The following is a 20,003-nucleotide window of genomic DNA, read 5'->3' as shown; positions in this document are numbered from 1 at the left end:
TTTCCAAAACACGGAACTCCCTTTGCGAAAGTTAGATAGTAACTTTTATTCTCTTATCACTGTGGTATCTTCTCAATATCCCCAAGGACTTTCCGAGACTCCCTAAGAAGGTTCCTAGACATATCATCCATGGCTTTTTCCCTACAATCTGCACCTTTCCGATGAAAACCATGCAACCAAAATCCTGTTGCTTGCTAGAGGAGGAACATCGTGTTGGATTCGAATGAAACAGTTTGCTTGGTACCAAACGTTCTGGTGAAAGATTAGAAATCTTCCAGGTATCTGGAAGTAGCTGAGGAGCCTTGGGTGTTTGGTGGCCGGGATACCACTGACCTTCGGAATACTTTGCACACATTCCTGTTCCCATCTGGCTGTGGCTTCCAACTCTCTTATTCCATCCCCCAGAAAGGTAACCAAAATCTGATGCATGAAGCTTTTCTCCAATGGCCCCCAAGTGAGGGATAATGAACTAGCCAAAGAGGTTCATCATGAACAAAAGGATTCTGGTGATGTGATTCTTTTAATCGAGCATATGCTCTCTACAGGTCAGATCATTATATTTGCACACGTCTTAGTGCTAAATCTACCCCAGGCCTTTGCTGACCAATGGGAAATACACTATCCGGATTTATTCAGAAGCCTGAAGTCCCATTAATTCATAATGGGAGAGCTGGATTTGATTCAAGCATTGCCTCCTCTCTAAAGATATGAGAAGGTTGCTCCAAGCTAGTCACTCTTAGGGTGCAGGTGGAGTTTCATAAGAATACCTACCCTGCTGGTTGCAGTGTTCTTCCTTATTTTTTTTTTTTTTACTGAGGACATGTCAGAACTGTGTGTCTTGCAATCCACGTTGAGAATCCCCCGTTCCCCACAACGATTTGATCACACCTTGTCTTCCTAGGGGAACATCTCCTTGGACCGGAATGCTCTGGGACAAACTTACCCGGCCGTATGTTGCCTTACAAACTCGCGCCCCTCTAAATGGCACGGGATGTTACGTGATCTAAATAGACCGGCAGTGGCCTCAACATGACCACTACGAGTGCTTTAAAGTTCTCGAACTCAAGAGTTTGTCTGTAAGAAGGCACTAGTTTTTGTGCTATTCGTGGCCTCGCAAAACTAGCCCATGCCCTACACGGTATTCCGTTTTGGTGGCCACCTCGGATACGCCTGTTTGTTTTCCGTTCCCGTGGTTTTCCAAATACCGCACCCTGGATGCTGGAGGTCCCCGGTAATCGTGTGGTGAGTTCCTTCTCCAAAGAGAAGTGAACCGGCACGCCCACAGCCCCCGTCCCTGGGCAAGAGCAGGTGCAACGAGAGGGAACATGCACGACCCCATTCCCATACCGATGAGTCCCGTGCGGTATCCCTGATGCTGCAGGAGCTTGGCGAACGTCGTCTCGTTGGTAGGAAGGCCGCCCGAGCCACCGAGCCAGGGGAAGGCACGGTTCAGGTTGTAGGGAGACGCCATTCCTAAATGCACACACGTCAACGGATTAGCGCGGCCGGCCGTCTTTTAATGGCGGTCTTTGCAAATATCGGGACCCATCCCCACCTGCCTGAGATCTCCTATACCTCTACCATGCTGCTCCTTCCTGAGTGTTCCCTCTACTTCATGGCTGTACTTCCCTAGACTCTTGATAAATGCAGAACTCTTTGGTTAAGGGTTATGTTGGAATATTATCGCAGTATTGAGCTTTTTGCTGGAATTTTTGACACATAGGAAGAACTGAACTGAATGATTTGTGTCAAATAATTTAAAAATATATATATATGGCAATGACTTGACATCTCTCCATCAATCCCTTCATTTTGTTCTTGATTTTGTTAAATAAATGTTATCCCACCCTAATCAATACTTTCAATTTCCTGAAACTATAAATATGATTTTTTTTATATTCATATGGATCCATGTCTTTATAGCTCCTCACACATGGTGCCATGTTATTTAGAGACTGCTTATCTGGCAACCAAGCTATTTTGAAGAAAACTGAGAACCTTGAATTATGAAAGAAGTTCTCTCTGGGCAACAAAAACAGACAATAATAAGTCAATGTCCATTGGACAAGAACGTTCAATGCTTACTCTTAATTTTCATGTAATTCAAATTAAAATGATTAGTTCATTTCCCAGAGCATAGCCAATGAGAAGCTGCCACTTAGAAGGAAGGAAAATCATGGGAAAACATTTTTTTTTCCACTGAAAAATAAACTGTGACAGTGGATACTCTAAAATGGTGACAAGCAGATACTAGAATTAAACAAAACACAGCAGTCAGCCAATTTCACAGAGAGACTGATAAACTAGAATATTTCAATGGAGTCTAAGGACATCATTGCATTTCAGCTGGGTATAAAACTTGACGTTCATGATGTTGATTCTAAGCTAAGCCGCCAAGGAAAATATTAAACTGTGGTGATTATACTCAACTCAGTAAGTCTAAACGTTGACATTGCATGTGGAGGGGTGGAGGGTAAAGAAGTATGTACAACTCTCATTTCCTTTTCATTTTCTCAGTCATACTTTCTGCCCAATTCTGCCTTCCACTTTTCCAATCTCATCCTCAGCAACTGATTAAACCCACTTATCCTAAAACTACTGTGTGGTCTCTGTCAGCATTAAGACTTCAGCGGGACCAGGTGCGGTGGCTCACACCTATAATCCCAGCACTCCAGGAGGCCGAGGCAGGAAGATCATTTGATCTCAGGAGTTAGAGGCTGTAGGGAGCTATGATTGCACCACGGCACTTCAGCCTGGGCAACAGAGCAAGATGCTGCCTCTTAAAAAATAGAGGGGTGTTGGTGGCTAGGTGTGGTGGCTCACACCTGTCATCCCAGCACTCTGGGAGGTTGAGGCAGGGGCATTGCTCAAGGCCAAGAGTTTGAGACCAGCCTGAGCAACAGTGAGAGCCCCATCTCTACTAAAAATAGAAAAATCAGCCGGGCATGGTGGGGCACACCTGTAGTCCCAAGACACTTGGTAGACTGAGGCAGGAGGGTTGCTAGAGCCCAGGAGTTGGAGGTTGCGGTGAGCTACGATGATGCCACTGCACTCCAACCAGGACAACAGAGCAAGATCCTGTCTCAGAATAAAAAAAAAAAAAAAAGACTTTCTGGGGCTTCTTGAAGTAACTTCCCACAAGTACCTGGATGTGGGCATGTCCACAGTAGCTGGGAAATTGCTCCCAAGCGCCCCAACCCATCACTATGTGCACTCAGGTAGCAGGTGCACCAGGGCCTGCTAAGGGGCACACCTGTTCAGGCTGGCCAGGTATAGCAACACCGCCCCCTCTGAGTATATATATTCCTAATACTTCGAGCGACCTTTTGAGAGTTCTTATAAAGATCTGCAAAAACAAATCCTCAGCAAGTACGCTGGGGGGAAAAGCTACTGTTGGGGTTCTTTCGAGTCACCTGATCTGATGGGGTACCGGCCGGTCAGGAAGGCAGCCCGGCTTGGGGTGCACATGGAAGCCGCCGCCAGGTGCTGGGACAGCCGCACGCCCTCGCTCGCCAGCCGGTCGATATTCGGCGTGCTGTGGACAGAAGGAGGCAGGGCAGCGGGTGAGATTTTTAACTCCCAAGAACACGATCGAGGTTCAAAGCCGTTCCCTTCTGGGGCGAGAGGACTCTGTGTGTCTGCTACCCCTAAAATCCACCCCCTTACAACCTCCATCTGCCTACCTACTTTTTGTTTTTCTTGATGGCAAAAATTCACATTGTGTAACTACAGGAATTAATAAAAAACGGATGGCCAAAGGCATAAAGAGAAGGAAGCAAAGCACGATGGGCAAAAATACCAAAATAACATGACAACTGTTGAAATGACAAAGGTCGTGAGAATCATCAGGGCAGTCCCGAACAGGAACCGAAGGCAGAAGGAAGATGAGATTCAGAGCTAAGTAAAACACAATGCGTGCAGTTGACAGAATTAACTGATGATAGGGTGACTGTCAGCTTCACTTTGCAGAATTCATCAACTTGGATAAGTTCTACGACCCTTTGTGATACACTGTTACAACTAGCAGTATTTTCATTCGTGTCTGCTGCACCAAAAAGCAACTCTTTTTCCAATGTCGTGATCACAGTAATATTCACGAAAAAAATCAGACAGAACATAAGATGGACAGAAAAGGTGCTTCTGAAACAGATTTTTTTTTTCTTTTTTAATTAATGGCCAAACTGCTGAGACTGTGGCTGGCCTATCTGAAACCTGATGTTTTGGTGCTGTTTTGGTTGTAAACTGTGCTCCATAAAATGCAAAGGGACCAGACACTAGGTACTGTTCTGTCATTGCAGATTCTGCATCGGATGAGACGAACATCGATCTGTGTTGAGTATTGCATGTGACTCTTTCATGAGAAAACCCTACGAGAAATGTTTAGCTTTGTCTGCCAGCTGACAACTATCTACCCAAGACGTTATTCAACAAAGTGAAACGACGTTTGGGCTACCGTTGGCTGATCTTCAATGTCATTCAAGGTCAGTGGTATGTAAACGGTGCTGTTCCAGAGAACAAAAGGTTCTGTGTGGTTTTTATTTTACTTTTTTATGTTTTATTTTTTTTTTGAATGCCTGTGGGTGATTCCTTTTTCATTTCAGAATATTATGGGGGTACAAATGTTTTGGTTACATAAATTGCTTTTGTACAGTTTGAGTCTAAGTTTTAAAGTGTGCCCATCCCCCAGATAGTGTGCATTGCTCATGTTAGGTGTGCATTTACCCATCCACTCCTTCTCCCTGTCTACCTACTTAGAATCCTCAATGGTTGGAAGCAAACACAAAGCTGAGTGTGAAATAATACATCTCCAGGCACAACCACCACAAATAAATACAGGACACTTGGCATCATTAAAGCACCACAAGTCCGAGTGAATACGCATTTCAGTGGAAAGTTAGCCAATTTGTTCTTCTTATAGTCCTTACATTAATGAGTTAACTTACATTAGGTAAAATATTAATGGATTCCTCCTAGTAAACTTGATTGTCTTTTTATTAAAGAGTTGCGACATTTTGGAAAGTTTATTTCCCATTTTGTCCAATATTTTAAGGTGTTCAAAATACTGCAAAATTTTTGTATAAACCTGTAGAATTCTACAGGGAAAGAAAAAAAAGAGCTGCCTCGCTCTCCCATAAAACTAAACCGTACCCAATCATGATCACATGTGAACGGCATTTTTTTTTTCATAATCCTACAGAAAGATGAAGAGGGAGGGTCTTTTATGCACTTTAACACTCTTGGCATGTGAGGCTGTCCCTGCAGCCCTGTGTTTTGTGAGAGTAGAGGCAGACACTGTGTCAATTGTCACTGACAATGTATCAATCCTGTATTTTGTTTGAGCAAAGGCAGTGTCTGCCTGCAACTTACAATGTATCGATCCTGTATTTTGTATAAGCAGAGACTGTATCTGCTTGTGACTGACAATGTATCAATCCTGAGTGGTGTCTCCTTCCTAACCTCTTTACTTCCACAGAGTGGATAGGGAAATGCCTCCCTCAGCTCCTCCTTTGCTTATAGACACCTAACATGCCTTTAAGACCAACGCCTTCCCGTCGACAAGTGTATGTTTAAAATGTAGAACAGCACCGCGATCCACTCGCCAAGAAGAAACAGTGCTTGTTGAATTGAATGCACGCTAAAAGATGCCGTATAGTTTCCCGTGAGCAAGATTTGTCTGCCAACAGAGGGCAAAGGAATAAGGCAGACCCCCAGGTACCAGGGGCTTTGGAATATAATTCAAGGAAGATATTTTTAAAACTCTAGACCAGGGCTCCTCAAACTTTTTAAACAGGGGCCAGTTCACTGTCCCCCAGACCATTGGAGAGTGCGGGCACATTCCACACATGTGCACTGTGGGCCCGGGACGAGTCGGCTGCTAAGCAGGACAGGCAGCGGTGGCAAAAACACCCGGCGGGCCGGATAAATGTCCTCGGCGGGCTGCACGTAGCCCACGGGCCGTAGTTTGAGGACGCCTGCTCTAGACTAACATGCATGTCTATATAACGGAATGTTATTCAGCCACAGAAAGGAAGGAGCCTCTGACACCTGCTACAACCTGGGTGAAGCTTGGAAACATTATGCTCAGGGAAAGAAGCCAGGTACAAAAGACCACATGCTATATAGCTCGTGGGCTGACCTGTGTCCTCCCAAATCCACATACTGAAGCCCTGTCCCCAGGACCTCAGACTGTGACTGTGTGTGGAGATGGCCCTTTAAAGAGGTCAATTAAGGTAAACTGAGGTCACTAGCATGGACCCTGATCCAACAGGACTGGGGACCCTATAAGCAGAGGAGACGAGGGCACAGACAGGCACAGAGGGATGACCTCATGAGGACACAGGGAGGAGACGGTGTCTACACACCCAGGAGAGAGGACCCAGGAGGAACCTGGGACACCTGGCTCTGGGACTTCCACCTTCAGGGATGTTGAGAGAATAAATTTTTGTTGGTCAAGCCGCCCTGTTTTGTGGGACTCTGTTATGGCAGCCCAAGACGATGAATACATTATGTAATTCTCTCTGTATGAAATTTCAAGGATGAGCAAATCCATTAGAGACAGAAAGTAAATCAGTGGTGACCAGGGGCTTGGGGACAGGAGGAGACATGGAAAGGGAGTGGTTAAGAGATGCAGAATCTGCCTTTGCAGGGATGAAAAAGCCCAGGCATTTAGACAGAGGTGATGGTTTTGAAGCATTTGTGACTGCACTCAATGCTACTGAACTACTCACTTTAAAATGGTTAGAAGGGTGAATGTTATGATGTGTGAGTTTTGACACCACAATAAAAATCGGCAATGGTGTCTGGAGACCCAGGACTGCGTGATGCTGGCTGGGCCCCTGGTTTTGCGATTTTCCTGCGTGCCTTGTGCTAGTCCCTAATGTCAGATGAAGGGGCTCCTCTCTGTAAAACATCCTTTACAGTGACAAAGAAGGGGGTGGCTGTGGCTTCAGGGACACCCCCGCACCCCCCCACACACACACACAGGCAGGGCCGGCCCAGGGCGGTGTTTACCTCACTGTGTTGTTGCCATAGCAACACAAATCGCCCACCCCCAGGTCATCTGCCATCAGCAGGACAATGTTGGGTCTGGAGTTTCTCGTCACGAACGTCCCATGGACACCCCCAAGCAGGCAGCACAGGGTCACCCACAGCCGGCAGGTCCTAGAAGTGTTTTGGAGGGGGAAAAACAAAAGGAAACAAATTAACGGACGTTGTCTACTAACATTTGCATTTTAGGCCGCTTAAAGTAGAAAATAAGGAAACTATACTAGTACAAGCTCTGTCGTGGTAAGGAGCGTTGAGATACGTTAGAGAGATACAAGTAGGACTACCATTGGATTCAGCAATCCCACTACTGGGCATCTACCCGGAGGAAAAAAAAGACACGCTATAAAAACGACGCCTGCACTCGAATGTTTACAGCAGCACGATTCACAATTGCAGAGATGTGGAAACAACCCAAGTGCCCATCCATCCATGAGTGGATTAATAAAATGTGGTATCTATACACCATGGAGTTCTACTCAGCCACAAAAAAACAATGGTGATCTAGCACCTCTTGTGTTATCCTGGATGGATCTGGAGCCCATTCTACTAAGTGAAGCATCACAAGAATGGAAAAACAAGCACCACATGGACTCACCACTAAATTGCTACTAATAGATCAACACTCATGTGCACATACGGAAGTAACATTCATCGGAAATCAAGCAGGTGGGAGTGGGAGGAGGCGTTGGGTAAATTCACACCTAACGGGTACAATGCACACTACCTAGGGGATGGGCACACTTGTAACTTTGGCTCAAATGGTACAAAAGAAATTTATGTAACCAAAACACTTGTACCCCCGTAATATTCTGAAATTAAAAAATATAAAATAACGATACTCCTTATCAATTCCCACTGTGCAACATATCTGCATTGTCTTACTCAGAAACCAGAATTATTTTTTTAAATTAATATTCCTCATGGATACAGTATCATATTTTACCAATTAACTTTGCAAGCATGCTGACATTTAATTCTTTTAACATCTTTTCAGACTGTTTTAGTGATGTCAGACCCTTAAAAATGATAACAGAGGTTGAAGTTGAGGGTAAGGCTGAAATACTTGATTTTATGGCATAAAAATGTAAACAAAATCGGAAATCAGAGGCTCAGAGCTAGTCAGATTTGATATATTATTTTTCATGCTCAGTTGTACTTTTTAATACATTTTATAACCTCATCATTTTGCTCTAAGCCACATGGAGGGGAAAGTGATAAAATAGTCTTCAGTAAACTTCTTGGATCTGAGCCCAAGGAATGCAAGTATGAGTGTATAAAAAGTTATTTCTTCTTTCCTTCATCAGGAAAATATGTACACATAAGGAACAAATCAGGTGCAGGAAACTCAACTCCCCCCTGCCAAAAAAAGGAAGAAAAGAACTCCCCCAAAACTAAAAAAATTTAACATCTATACAAGAAAATTGTACTAAATTAAACTGTACTAAATTTTAAATTGTACTAAATTAAATTGTACTAAATTTTAGATTGTAAAAAAAAAATCCATATCACTACAAACTGAAGACCAACATTCCTTCATGAGATCGATTCCTCGACCCCAAATTCCATTCAGTCAATTGCAAGTCCTGCTAATTCTACCTCAAATATGGTATCATAATTTTACAACTGTTCATCTTTTTTCTCCCATTTCTGTAGCCCAAGAAACTCACTGCATGTCTCACTTGGATATGTCAAAACCTTCTAGGTTGGCCCAACCGTTTCCAGTTTCTCCCCTGCCCCACTGCAAAATACAGCCCCAAGCAGAGTGACCCAATAAATACGCAGATGTAGGACTCCCTAAAGAAGTCCAGTGGCTTCTCCTTGCCGTGGAGATTAAAAACCTGAGCCCCGCCATGACCGACACGCTCCTGGAGGCAAAGAGGAGAGGCAGACATCCACCCAAAACCGTGGCAGAGAAAGAAAACTCGCGAGAAAGCCGTCCCCAAATATCTGGTGCTGTCCAAGGGCCTGTTTATGAAGTTGGACCTTCCATGCCAGCCTCGCAGAACCCCCAAGCTGGGAATTTGCATAAAGCGAGTTTAAACCCGTGCATTGTGTGAGAGCAAGGTGAAAGCCAGAAAGACTCTATCTCACAGGGACATTTGCACAACACGCCTGTACTGGGAAAAAAAATTAGCCGGCCCTCCGGGTGTTTTTGCCACCGCTGCCTGTCCCGCTTAGCAGCCGACTCGTCCCGGGCCCACAGTGCGCACCCTCCCCCGGTCTGAGGGGCAGTGAGCCGGCCCCCTGTTTAAAAAGTTTGAGGAGCCCTGGGCTAGAATCTGGGGACTTGGGACGTGGCAAGGGTCCTGCATTCTCTAAAGGAACGAAAGGGTGTGATTGCACACCCAAACTGTTTCTGCAGGCAAGGTGGCTTATGCTGAACACCTGCTTTCCTTCCGGGAGCTCGGAGTTTTGGTTAGCGCCAGGCGGCAGGTGTCTAAGTGGCCAGCCCACAAATGTATTCAGCCTCGGTGCTGAATCTCCAGGGAGCTTTCCTGGTAGACAACATTCCACATGTGTCGTCAGAACCTATCGTTGAGGGAAATAAATGCATCCTCTGTCACTCCACTGAGGGGACTCTCGGAAGCTTGTGTGTGGTCTCCTAACTTACGACGGGCTGCCTTTCCCCCTTTAAGGATTCTTTTTTCATCATCTAGCTTCCGTAAATCATGCCTTTGAGCTCAACTCCTAGCAGAGACCTGTGAGTCCTCCCAGCGAATCCATAAATCCGGGGGAGTCTTGGGGAGGGAGCCCTGAGTCAAAATCCCACAAAAATTAGCACGTGCATGATGAGCTTGCAAAGAAAGAAAAACAAAATTAACGGGGCGAAATGTTTCCAGGAGTAGATAGAACATAGATATGATGGAGTATGGGCGGATAATAAACGATGGAAGAGAGATACATAGATGATGGGTAGATGAGGATGGGTAGGTGGGTTTGATAGAGAGATGTATTAGGTAGATGGATAATAGGTATCAGGTGGGCAAATGAAACCATGAGATGATTGTTAATAATTTTCCGGAGACCTTCCTTCATGTACCCATGCTAAGGAGGTTCTAACCAAAGGATCAATAAATTAAGTCTGGGCAGCAAGAACAAGGCATTTCCAAATGAAAAGAGGACAGTTTTTTTTGTTGTTGTTGTTGTTTGTTGTTTTTTTATTAAACTAACAAAATAAAACTTTTGGACATAAAAAACATAATCCTTGCCATTACATGATAACCTTATTATATTGGATAAACATTTGGCTAGATTAGAGAGTAATCTGAGGCCAGGTGCGGTGGTGCCTCATGCCTGTAATCCCGGCACTCTGGGAGGCCGAGGTAGGAGGATCACTTGAGGCCAGGAGTTTGAGACCAGCATGGGCAACAGAGTGAGACCCCAACTCTACAAAAAAAAAAATTTTTTTTTTTGAGACAGAGTCTCGCTTTGTTGCCCAGGCTAGAGTGAGTGCCGTGGCGTCAGCCTAGCTCACAGCAACCTCAAACTCCTGGGCTCAAGCGATCCTCCTGCCTCAGCCTCCTAAGTAGCTGGGACTACAGGCATGCGCCACCATGCCCGGCTAATTTTTTGTATATATATTAGTTGGCCAATTAATTTCTTTCTATATAGTAGAGACGGGGTCTCGCTCTTGCTCAGGCTGGTTTCGAACTCCTGACCTCGAGCAATCCGCCCGCCTCGGCCTCCCAGAGAGCTAGGATGACAGGCGTGAGCCACCGCGCCCGGGCTACAAAAAATTTTTTAATTGGCCATTTCATTGATACTTATTTGGGGGTTTCTTTTAAATTTCAGAATTTTACAGGGGTACACACATTTTGGTTACATAATTTGCTTTTGCACCGCTGTTTCCAGGGTGCTGAGAGAACAGCCACTGGGAACTTAGAGCCTTCCACGACCTTACTGAAGAGTGAGAAGGGATTATAGGCACCCGGGGAAACCCACAAGATCAAAGAATCTCGATGGAAGAATTACTGAGGAATATTTTCAGAAAAAGACGGAGCTGCCCCAGAAAGAAAGGGTAGACATAAGAAAAGACACTGAAAGAAAACAAAGACAAAACGTGTTGACAACTCTAAATATGGGCTGACAGGAAAACAATAATAGTGATATAATAATTATTTTAGGAAGGGGTAAGCAATTGCCTGAGCAATGATTATATGGGAGAATGAGAGAGAGAGAGAGAGAGAGAGAGAGAGAGAGAGAGAGAGAGAGAGAGAGAGAGAGAGAGAGAGAGAGAGAGAGAGAGAAGCAAGATTGTGGTGCTAAAATGTCCCCCAGGGTTTGCGTTCTTTGAGGTGAGGAAGGGAGCCTGATGAACCGACATATTTCGGTAGGTTAATAACCACGTTACGATGATGAAGGGAAGCATGAGACGTAGTTTCCAGAACATTTGAGGGGGGAGGATGAGGAAGGAAGTAGAGAAAACACAATATAGCCCATAAATGGCAGGAAGAAGGAAAAGAAAAACGAAAGAGACCTCGGAATAATTAAAGAGCACAGTGAGGCAAAGGCACTATATGTAACCTATATATATATATATATAGGTTTTATATATATTATTATATTATTATATATTTTTATATATATTATTATATTATATATATATTTCATATATATATAAAACATTGCTACCCCCCGTAATATTCTGAAATTTTAAAAAATGCTAAACAGCGTGCCAAGACAGCAGGAATAAGATCAACTATATTAACATTTATAACAAGTGTAGGTGGCTCCTGGGCCTATGAAAGTAAAAAGAATCTCATACTAATTCTTTTTTCAAAAAAAAAATGCATCATGTGCTTTTTCTAAAGGACACACGTAAAACCGAAACACAGATAAAATCTGAAACTCAAGAAGATGTAAAAACCGACACCAGGCAAAGAGTAGCAGTAAAAAAAACAAACAAAAAAAACCCCAACAACTTGTAGCAATAATAGCATCAGCCGCGTGAAAATTTCAAGTGAAAATCACTACTACAGAATGCCAGGGCTATTTACAAAATAATGAAGACACTGATCCACAAAGATGGTATGAAAATCACAAACCTGCCTGAGTTTAACTATGGTTTTGAAAAATAGAAAGCAGAGGGGCAAAAGCAATTATAAGTAACCTAAACATCTGTACCCCAGTAATATTCTGAAATTTGAAAAATTAAAAAACAACACTTGCATAAAATACAAGGAATGGTTGATATAATCCACATTCACAGAGGACGTTCTTAACCCTTTGCACTCGCTTGCTTTTTTCTCGATTCCTTTATTCTACTCGGGATTTAATTTTTTAAATACCCCAGATTTTACAAAGCGCGGCAGTAAAATAAAAAAAACTGGAGTTTCTTTTCATACAAACTTATTTATTTGGATTTTTTTTTATATTTCAAATTATTGATACATTCAAAGAGTAATTGCACTCGACATCCAAGTGCAAAAGGTTCAGACGTATTTCTCAGGTACATTATGCAAAACCAAAGCCACCCAGGATAGGGAAAATCTTAACCCAGAAGGAACCCTTCTCTCTAGAAATAGCGAATAATGCGTATTTATGAATGCACCTACTCACCAGGTGTAGAATGGCCGTTTCATGTCTACTTGTCGTGTTACCTGGGGAGGAGAAAAGTAAACTCAGACCACCGGCAAAGCAACTCTTTTTCTCGTAGCTAGACAGTTAATGGTCCAAAGTGTTAGCTAGACGGTTTTTATGGTGACACGGTAAATTCTTTATACCTAATTGGAAAAAAAAGAAAGCCCCCCCCAAAATTTTTTTTTCCTATTCCATTGCTTTGTAGTCATATGATTAGGAAGAGTATATTGCCTGGTAATTGGAGTTTTTCTCTTTTTTTCCTTTTTATTTCATCATATTATTGGAGTACAAATATTGATAAGGTCACATACATTGCCCTTGCCACTCCCAATCCCCCCACCCCCGCCGAGTCAGAGCTTCAAGCGTGTCCATTCTGCAGGTGGTGCGCACCACACTCATTACCTAAGTACACACCCATCCCCTCCTCCCTGCTCCCACCTGCCCGACACCCGATAAACATTTTTTTTTGTTGCGGTGGTGGTAGGTTTTTTTTTTTGTTTGTTTTGTTTTGTTTTTTTTGACATTTTGGTTACATTTTATATCTTTTCCTCTCCCTAGGAAAGGTTGGAGGTATGCCCTTCCCCTCCACAATGCTCTCCACATCCCCAAGATGTGGGTCTACCACCCCCCCAATCCCAGGTGAACACCACCACCCTTTGAACACCATAGTGTTGATCAGTCAGTACCAATATGATGGCGAGTACATGTGAAGCCCATTCTCCTGGTCTTGTGTAGCCTCACTGAAAAAAGCCAAATCCGCTCAGCAAGTATAAGACAAAATTGTATGCATGATCTAGCCAGCTTAGGGTACTTCTAATGACACCGTCCCAACAAAAATCTGTGTGGACCCAATGACAGAAACCCTGTATTCTTGAGTCAGTAAAATGAATAAGTAATCGACGAATGGGCACATATTCAATAACTTTTTGTAGAAGACCTACTTTTGTGTGGCATGGTGCTAGAAAACATTTTGTTTTTTTAAAATATTTCATCTTGGCTGGGCGCCATGGCTCACACCTGCAATCCTAGCATTCTGGGGAGGCCGAGGCAGGAGGATTGCTTGAGGTCAGGAGTTTCAGGCCAGCCTGAGAGAGAGCGAGACTCCGTCTCTACTAAAAATAGAAAAAAAATTAGCTGGGCCTTATGGTGCATTCCTGTAGTCTCAGCTGCTCGGGAGGCTGAGGCAGGACCGCTTGAGCCCAGGAGTTCGAGGTTACGGTGAGCTATGATGACAACACGGCACTCTACCCAAGGCAACAGAGTGAGACTCTGTCTCAAAAATAATAAAAATAAAAATAAAAAAATTCATCCTGTGCTTTTCCTAAAGGACACACACAAACTCTAAAGAGCACAGGAAATCAATCAACTTAAAATGCAGACCCATAAGCAGCATGCACCTAGCCCAGGAGGACACGTTTAGCAGCTATAATTACGATTTTTTTTTTAATGATAGTCTCCAAAGAGTGGTACATTCTGACCCTCCCCTGCCTAGGAAACTCAAATTACCCCAAGTCGACGAGGTTTCACAGCCCGAGGAGCTACCCCAGGAGACAAAGGGATGTATCATAAAGTTTAATAACACCGTAGTGCCGTTTATAGAGCTTTGCAGCTCCTCAGGCATTTGCACACTCGTGCTCCCATTGGACCCTCAAAACAGCCCGGCCTGCTTGTGTCAAAGGGTTCCCGGTGATGCTTCCATTTCCTGGTAGGAGGAGTTGGAGATGGTAGAGTTTAAGAGACCTTCTTCACAAGGCTGGTAAGCTGAAAAGCTGGGGTTTGAAATGAGGCTTCTGCCTCTCAGTTGCCTCTATGTGTGTGTGTGTGTGTGTGTGTGTGTGTGCATATGTGTGCACGTGTGTGTGTGTGTTTGCACATAAGCCAGTCCCCAAGGCCACCGCTTCATCTTCATCCGTGCATCAGGACTGTCCAACGTGCTATCTCTAGAGGCCGGTACTCCGGGGTGTCTGGGGGTACCAGCTGAAGCCCACATCCCAACCTGCGAGTGGGGGTCCGCTTTCTGTGCCCCACAACTCCACAGCCTCCTGCATTGCATCTGATCACGGTCTGACATTCTAAAATAAAATAAAAACAATCAGACTCTGTTGCGTCTCTTTAACTCCACTGCCTAAGGTGTTCTGTGCTATTCCGGTACACGCACACCAAGGGAACCTAGAGCTTCCCAAGGACCAGGTGAGAGACAGGCAAAAAACACCGGTGGCTTGTGAACGTTGCTTTTTCGATTCACCACACGTAGCCATTTCCGCCTTCCTTTAATGATTACCTTTGCAATAAATATCTCTCCAATACAACATCGGTAGGAATCACTATTGATGGTCTTTAACACAGTTGCCATGTTCTCCCTCACTGGCAAGGAACAGAAGCTTTTATTATTAAACATAAGAAACAAACATTATTATTATTATTTATATATATATTATTATTATTTTATTTTTTTGAGACAGAGTGTCACTCTGTTGCCCAGGCTAGAGTGCCGTGGCGTCAGCCTAGCTCACAGCAGCCTCCAACTCCTGGGCTCAAGCGATCCTCCTGCCTCAGCCTCCCGGGTAGCTGGGACCACAGGCATGCGCCACCATGCCCGGCTAATTTCTTCTAGATATATTTTTAGTTGGCCAATTCATTTCTTTCTATTTTTAGTAGAGACGGGGGTCTCGCTCTTGCTCAGGCTGGTTTCGAACTCCTGACCTGGAGCGATCCTCCCGCCTCGGCCTCCCAGAGTGCTGGGATGACAGGCGTGAGCCACCGCGCCCGGCCCCAAACATTGCTTTTAAGAGATAAAGGAAGTCCCCGAGCCTCAGAATACTGTCCCTATCCGTTCCAGGTTTCAGTGTTTTCATCTTTGGAGATTAACTCCCTAGGATGCAGACATATAGCAGAAGTCACCCGCCATGCAAGCCCGCAGTGAAGTAGAAGATATCGGGCCCTTTCCGATGTAGAAAGGTCAAGCCGGAGGGTATCTGGGAGGAACAGACATGTGACAAGGGTGTCTAGACGAACAGACAGAGGGCACTGAGCACAGCCTACACATCATCAAGGTGGGTGAGGCTCTTCTTCGGTGGAGAGGAAAAGCACAAGAAAACCTGGCATCGAGAAAAGAGAAGAGAAGAGAGGCGGAACATCATAAACCCCCGTTCTGGGGTTCAATTTCAGAACGGCAGCCTTGGTCCCGGGCTGTGCCGGGATCGTAGACTTAGTGGGGAAGGTTAGCAGGTGCTTCACTAGAGCACAGCCGTGCTGTGAGGGCCAGACAGAGGTCTCTGGAGGCAAAGACAGGATCGTAACCTGTAAAAGACGGACGCAGATGGGACAGCAAACATTGCCAAGCCCGGAAGCATCCACGGATGTTAATTTAATCTGACCGGTGTCCTTATGAGCACAGAAGATGAGGACACAGACAGGCACAGAGGGACGACCCCGTGAGGACACAGGGAGGAGACGGCGTCTACACACCCAGGAGAGAGGACCCAGGAGGAAGCAGCCCTGAGACACCTGGATCCGGGACTTCCAGCCTCTGGAATTATGAGAAAATACACGTCTGCTGCTTAAGCCGCCTGGTTTGCAATTCTTAGTTACGGCAGCTGGAGCAGACTTGCATGCAAGGTCTTCAGAACAAAAGCAGGCATTGATAAGGCAAGAACAGATGAACAGGCCGGGTGCCATGGCTCACGCCTGTCATCCCAGCACTCTGGGAGGCCGAGGCGGGAGGATTGCTCGAGGTCAGGAGTTCGAAACCAGCCTGAGCAAGAGCAAGACCCCCGTCTCTACCATAAATAGAAAGAAATTGATTGGCCAATTAATATATATAGAAAAAATTAGCCGGGCATGGTGGCGCATGGCTGTAGTCCCAGCTACTCGGGAGGCTGAGGCAGGAGGATCGCTTGAGCCCAGGAGTTGGAGGTTGCTGTGAGCGAGGCTGACGCCACAGCACTCGCTCTAGCCTGGGCAACAAAGCGAGACTCTGTCTTGAAAAAAAAAAAAAGAAGAACAGATGAACATGAAACGAACAAGCCCCCATCTTAAAAATGGGAAATAGAAGTCGTGGGTGAAAAGGAACAGAAGGTCTGGCAGAATCGGATCATGGACATCGCCAAAGTATATATCGTTGCTCTGGAAAACTGAGCCGGGAAATTTTTATAGGGCGTCACAGGCTGGAAAGTCTGGACTGGAGTCTGTTAGGATGCCTTGCAGGTAACACGAAAGAGATGTGCAACAGAGTGAGACTGTATCCCCCGAAATATATTTTTGCAATAAGTTTGTCTGGAAATGTATACAATATGATGTATTTTCTCTGTAAAGTAGGATGTAAGCAATATGGTGTGTTTTACTTAATGCATGCACACACACACACACACATCAAGATTCATGCGTATCCACAAAATATATGCCCCTATGACATGTCAATTTAGAAATGTGTTAATAAAAGCGTCACATAAACGAACAGGAATGTGAAGGAAGATGCACTCGTTAATCTCCCAGGTCGCTTTGATGGCAAATCTCTATAAATCTATAAGGCATTTCCCACCCACAGGCGAAACCAAAACAACAATTACTTTTACAGAACCTTTCATCTGGGGAAATAGCCTGTCCTGCCTCCTTAACCTTTGCCATGTATCAAAGAGGAAGGTTGATGATAACGCCAGCTTGGTGTCCACCTGGATATAGGGATACAGGGTGTTGCTTAATGTCAGCTGATAACTTCAAAGGCAGCCTCTGCATTAATTAAAACGTTGCTGTCGCCATTCATAAACTAGCCTGTTCTAGCCACCCAAACTGCTCTCAAACGTGCTTGTGACCTTCAGATGAGATTTACGCTCTTGTCTTGGTTTTGCCTACACACCTGGACAAGGTCCCGCCTTGTGCAAAACCCACAGCGAATTTCCGACAAGCCCGTGGCCCTGAGGTCATCTTGGGGGGTGACAGAGGTGAGACAAGGAAGTCTGAGACGTGATGACCGCCCAGGCGAAGTCTGGCAGGGTTCAGACGTGCACGCCTTACCGTGGAGAAACCCCAGTGATCACGTTCTGCATCCTAACCCCTTCTTCTTTTCTCTGCTGAGTGCTCAGCACAGAAACCTGCAGAGCATGCCCCTAAATGCAGCTAATGCAAAGGAGATTCCCAGCGATCTATAAAGAAGGACTAGAATAATGGGAAATTATCTCCTCCGTTTGATACTAAATGCTGTGTACTAATGACTCCTCACGATTCTGACTTTCTCATTCAAAAAGTTGTTGATTTGGAACGTAAGCTTGGTGATGGTATTATTTTTTTTTTAATTTAAATATTTTAGTAACTAAAAGTTAGCAGTTCCTCACCTGCTTTAGTTTACTAATTCACCAAACTGGAAGAAATTTAGTACATGGATTTATCTCTTTCTTATATGGTTCCTTAACGACAAGTGAAAAAATCTCTAAAGAGGTTTACATAAATTCCCAACTTTCCCTCAAATGGCCTGATAGTCAACAATTCTTGGAATGTTATTATAAATGTAATACAAAGGAGAATACTCAGTAGTACAAAAAAATTTAAATACATCTATTATTTTTTTTAAAAAAAAACCACGTTTTCCCCTCCTACCTATTAGACTCTACATTACACGAGAGAGATCCCACTGAGCCACTACTATTTCACTCCTAAGAAAGACACTATCCATAAAAAAATAAAATAAAATATACCTACTATGAAGTACATTTAACATAAGAAAGTCTGGTCTCTAAAGTGGCAAAATTGTTATGCTATACAATGCAACTCTGGATTTCTTTTTTTTTTTTAAGGGGAGAAAACAGGATAATCATTTATTCATCACAATGGTACACGCTGCATAACCCCGTTCAGAAATCGTGACAGACACCCTCTCAAAAAGAAAGAAACAAAAGACAAGCCTTTGGGTTTGCAAACTCACTTGCACGGACTTTATAATTCCACCACCAAACCACCCACCTCCCAGATCTTTGAGACTCAGTCTCGGACAGGAAAGCCACAGGGTGCTACCATGGAAGTCACTGCAGAAACTATGGTTTGAGACCCAAAGTGTCCACTCACAGCTGAGTGGAAAACCAACCTCTTGGCAGCCAGAATCCAATGCAAGGCACATCGTCAAAAGTAAAGAATAAACCGTTGGCGCGAGCACAACATTCCTAGATCTTAAAAGTGAAAGAAAACACAACCGTCTCACAGTCAGAAGCTCGATTTAAAAAAAAAAAGAAAGAAAGAAAATAGTGGAAAAAAGCCAGACAAAAGAGTATATATTGTATGACCCCATTTATATAAAATTCTGGACAATGCAAAAAAGAAAAAAAAAAAAACCTAACTTCATACAACTAATTCCCAAGTACTTGCTCTCCACCCCATTGATATAAGCACATGATAGCAAACTTAACATATTTCACTTACTTGTAGCAAGTTGATCTCCTAGCTTCTACATTTGCAGACACTGGTCCTATGGTTCCAAGCTCCTGTCATCGTCCCAAGTTGCTGTAGTCATTATTATAATTAACTATTTATTAAGTACCAAGGCTGGACACCAGTGTCTATCAATTATTTTTTTATATTTAGACATAACCTTGAGCAACAGCTGCTACACGGTTATTTAGGAAACGTATCCTTCCTCTCAACCTTCCGAGTGGTATTCAACATGCACGTAGATAAAGGAATTTAAATAAAATTGGATATGCTTTCTACCAAGGTAATTTTAAAAAAAATTTACTTAACTGGGAGCTACAGGTGAGCTTCAGAGGCAGGCAGGGACAAAAGAAGTATATATAATACAAGGTGGATTTCAGCATTTCAAATCCGACAGCAGATATCATACCGCAGTTTCCGTCTTCCGGTCTAAAACGCATCTTGTAAGCAACGCATCCTAAAGACTCGAAACATTTCTCTGCAGACGGCGGATGTCACTAGGTGCATTGGTGGGTAGAAACATCATGACAACGTTTCATGCAAGACTGGGTTAGACCTTCCTCAAGAAACTCTTTGCTCACGGGACCTCGTCCTCGTCCGTGTATTTAAAGTCTTATTATGGGAGGGATAACCTGGGCCGTGGTTGCGGGGGAAGAGGTGCTTTAAGTAAGAGCATGAAACAATGCACGTATAAGAACTCTACAGAAAAATAATTTCCAATAAAAATTACATAAAAGGAGCCTTTTGCTGGGGCCCCGTGATGATCATGTTCATATATACTCACATATGCATCTGCCATAAATAACACGCAAGTTATGCTGGCGTGACAATAGTAGGTGAGAAAAGAGACGGGGAGCGTGGAAGACGACAGACAACGGTGGCTTTGAAATTAGGGGGGTGGGAGGGAGTGGATGATCGGAAACTAGTGAACAGGTGCAATGAGTATTCCGGGTGACAGG

General features: G+C 44.1%; 1 protein-coding gene across 1 annotated transcript in view; it reads right to left on the bottom strand.

Annotated features, from left to right (window-relative positions):
• ARSH (arylsulfatase family member H) overlaps positions 1-20,003 on the bottom strand; it is a 45,492-nt gene that overhangs the window by 15,339 nt on the left and 10,150 nt on the right. The window contains exons 2-5 of the mRNA XM_075999160.1: positions 12,607-12,647; positions 7,012-7,161; positions 3,414-3,535; positions 1,348-1,473 (exon numbers count right to left, since the gene is read on the bottom strand). Coding sequence (XP_075855275.1) covers positions 1,348-1,473; positions 3,414-3,535; positions 7,012-7,161; positions 12,607-12,647 — 439 coding nt within the window. The remainder of the gene's footprint in view (positions 1-1,347; positions 1,474-3,413; positions 3,536-7,011; positions 7,162-12,606; positions 12,648-20,003) is intronic.

This window comes from Microcebus murinus, chromosome X, assembly GCF_040939455.1.
Source record: "Microcebus murinus isolate Inina chromosome X, M.murinus_Inina_mat1.0, whole genome shotgun sequence".
NCBI lineage: Eukaryota > Metazoa > Chordata > Mammalia > Primates > Cheirogaleidae > Microcebus > Microcebus murinus.
Note: the sequence above shows the minus strand (reverse complement) of the source record. Positions and strands in the feature narration are given on the sequence as shown.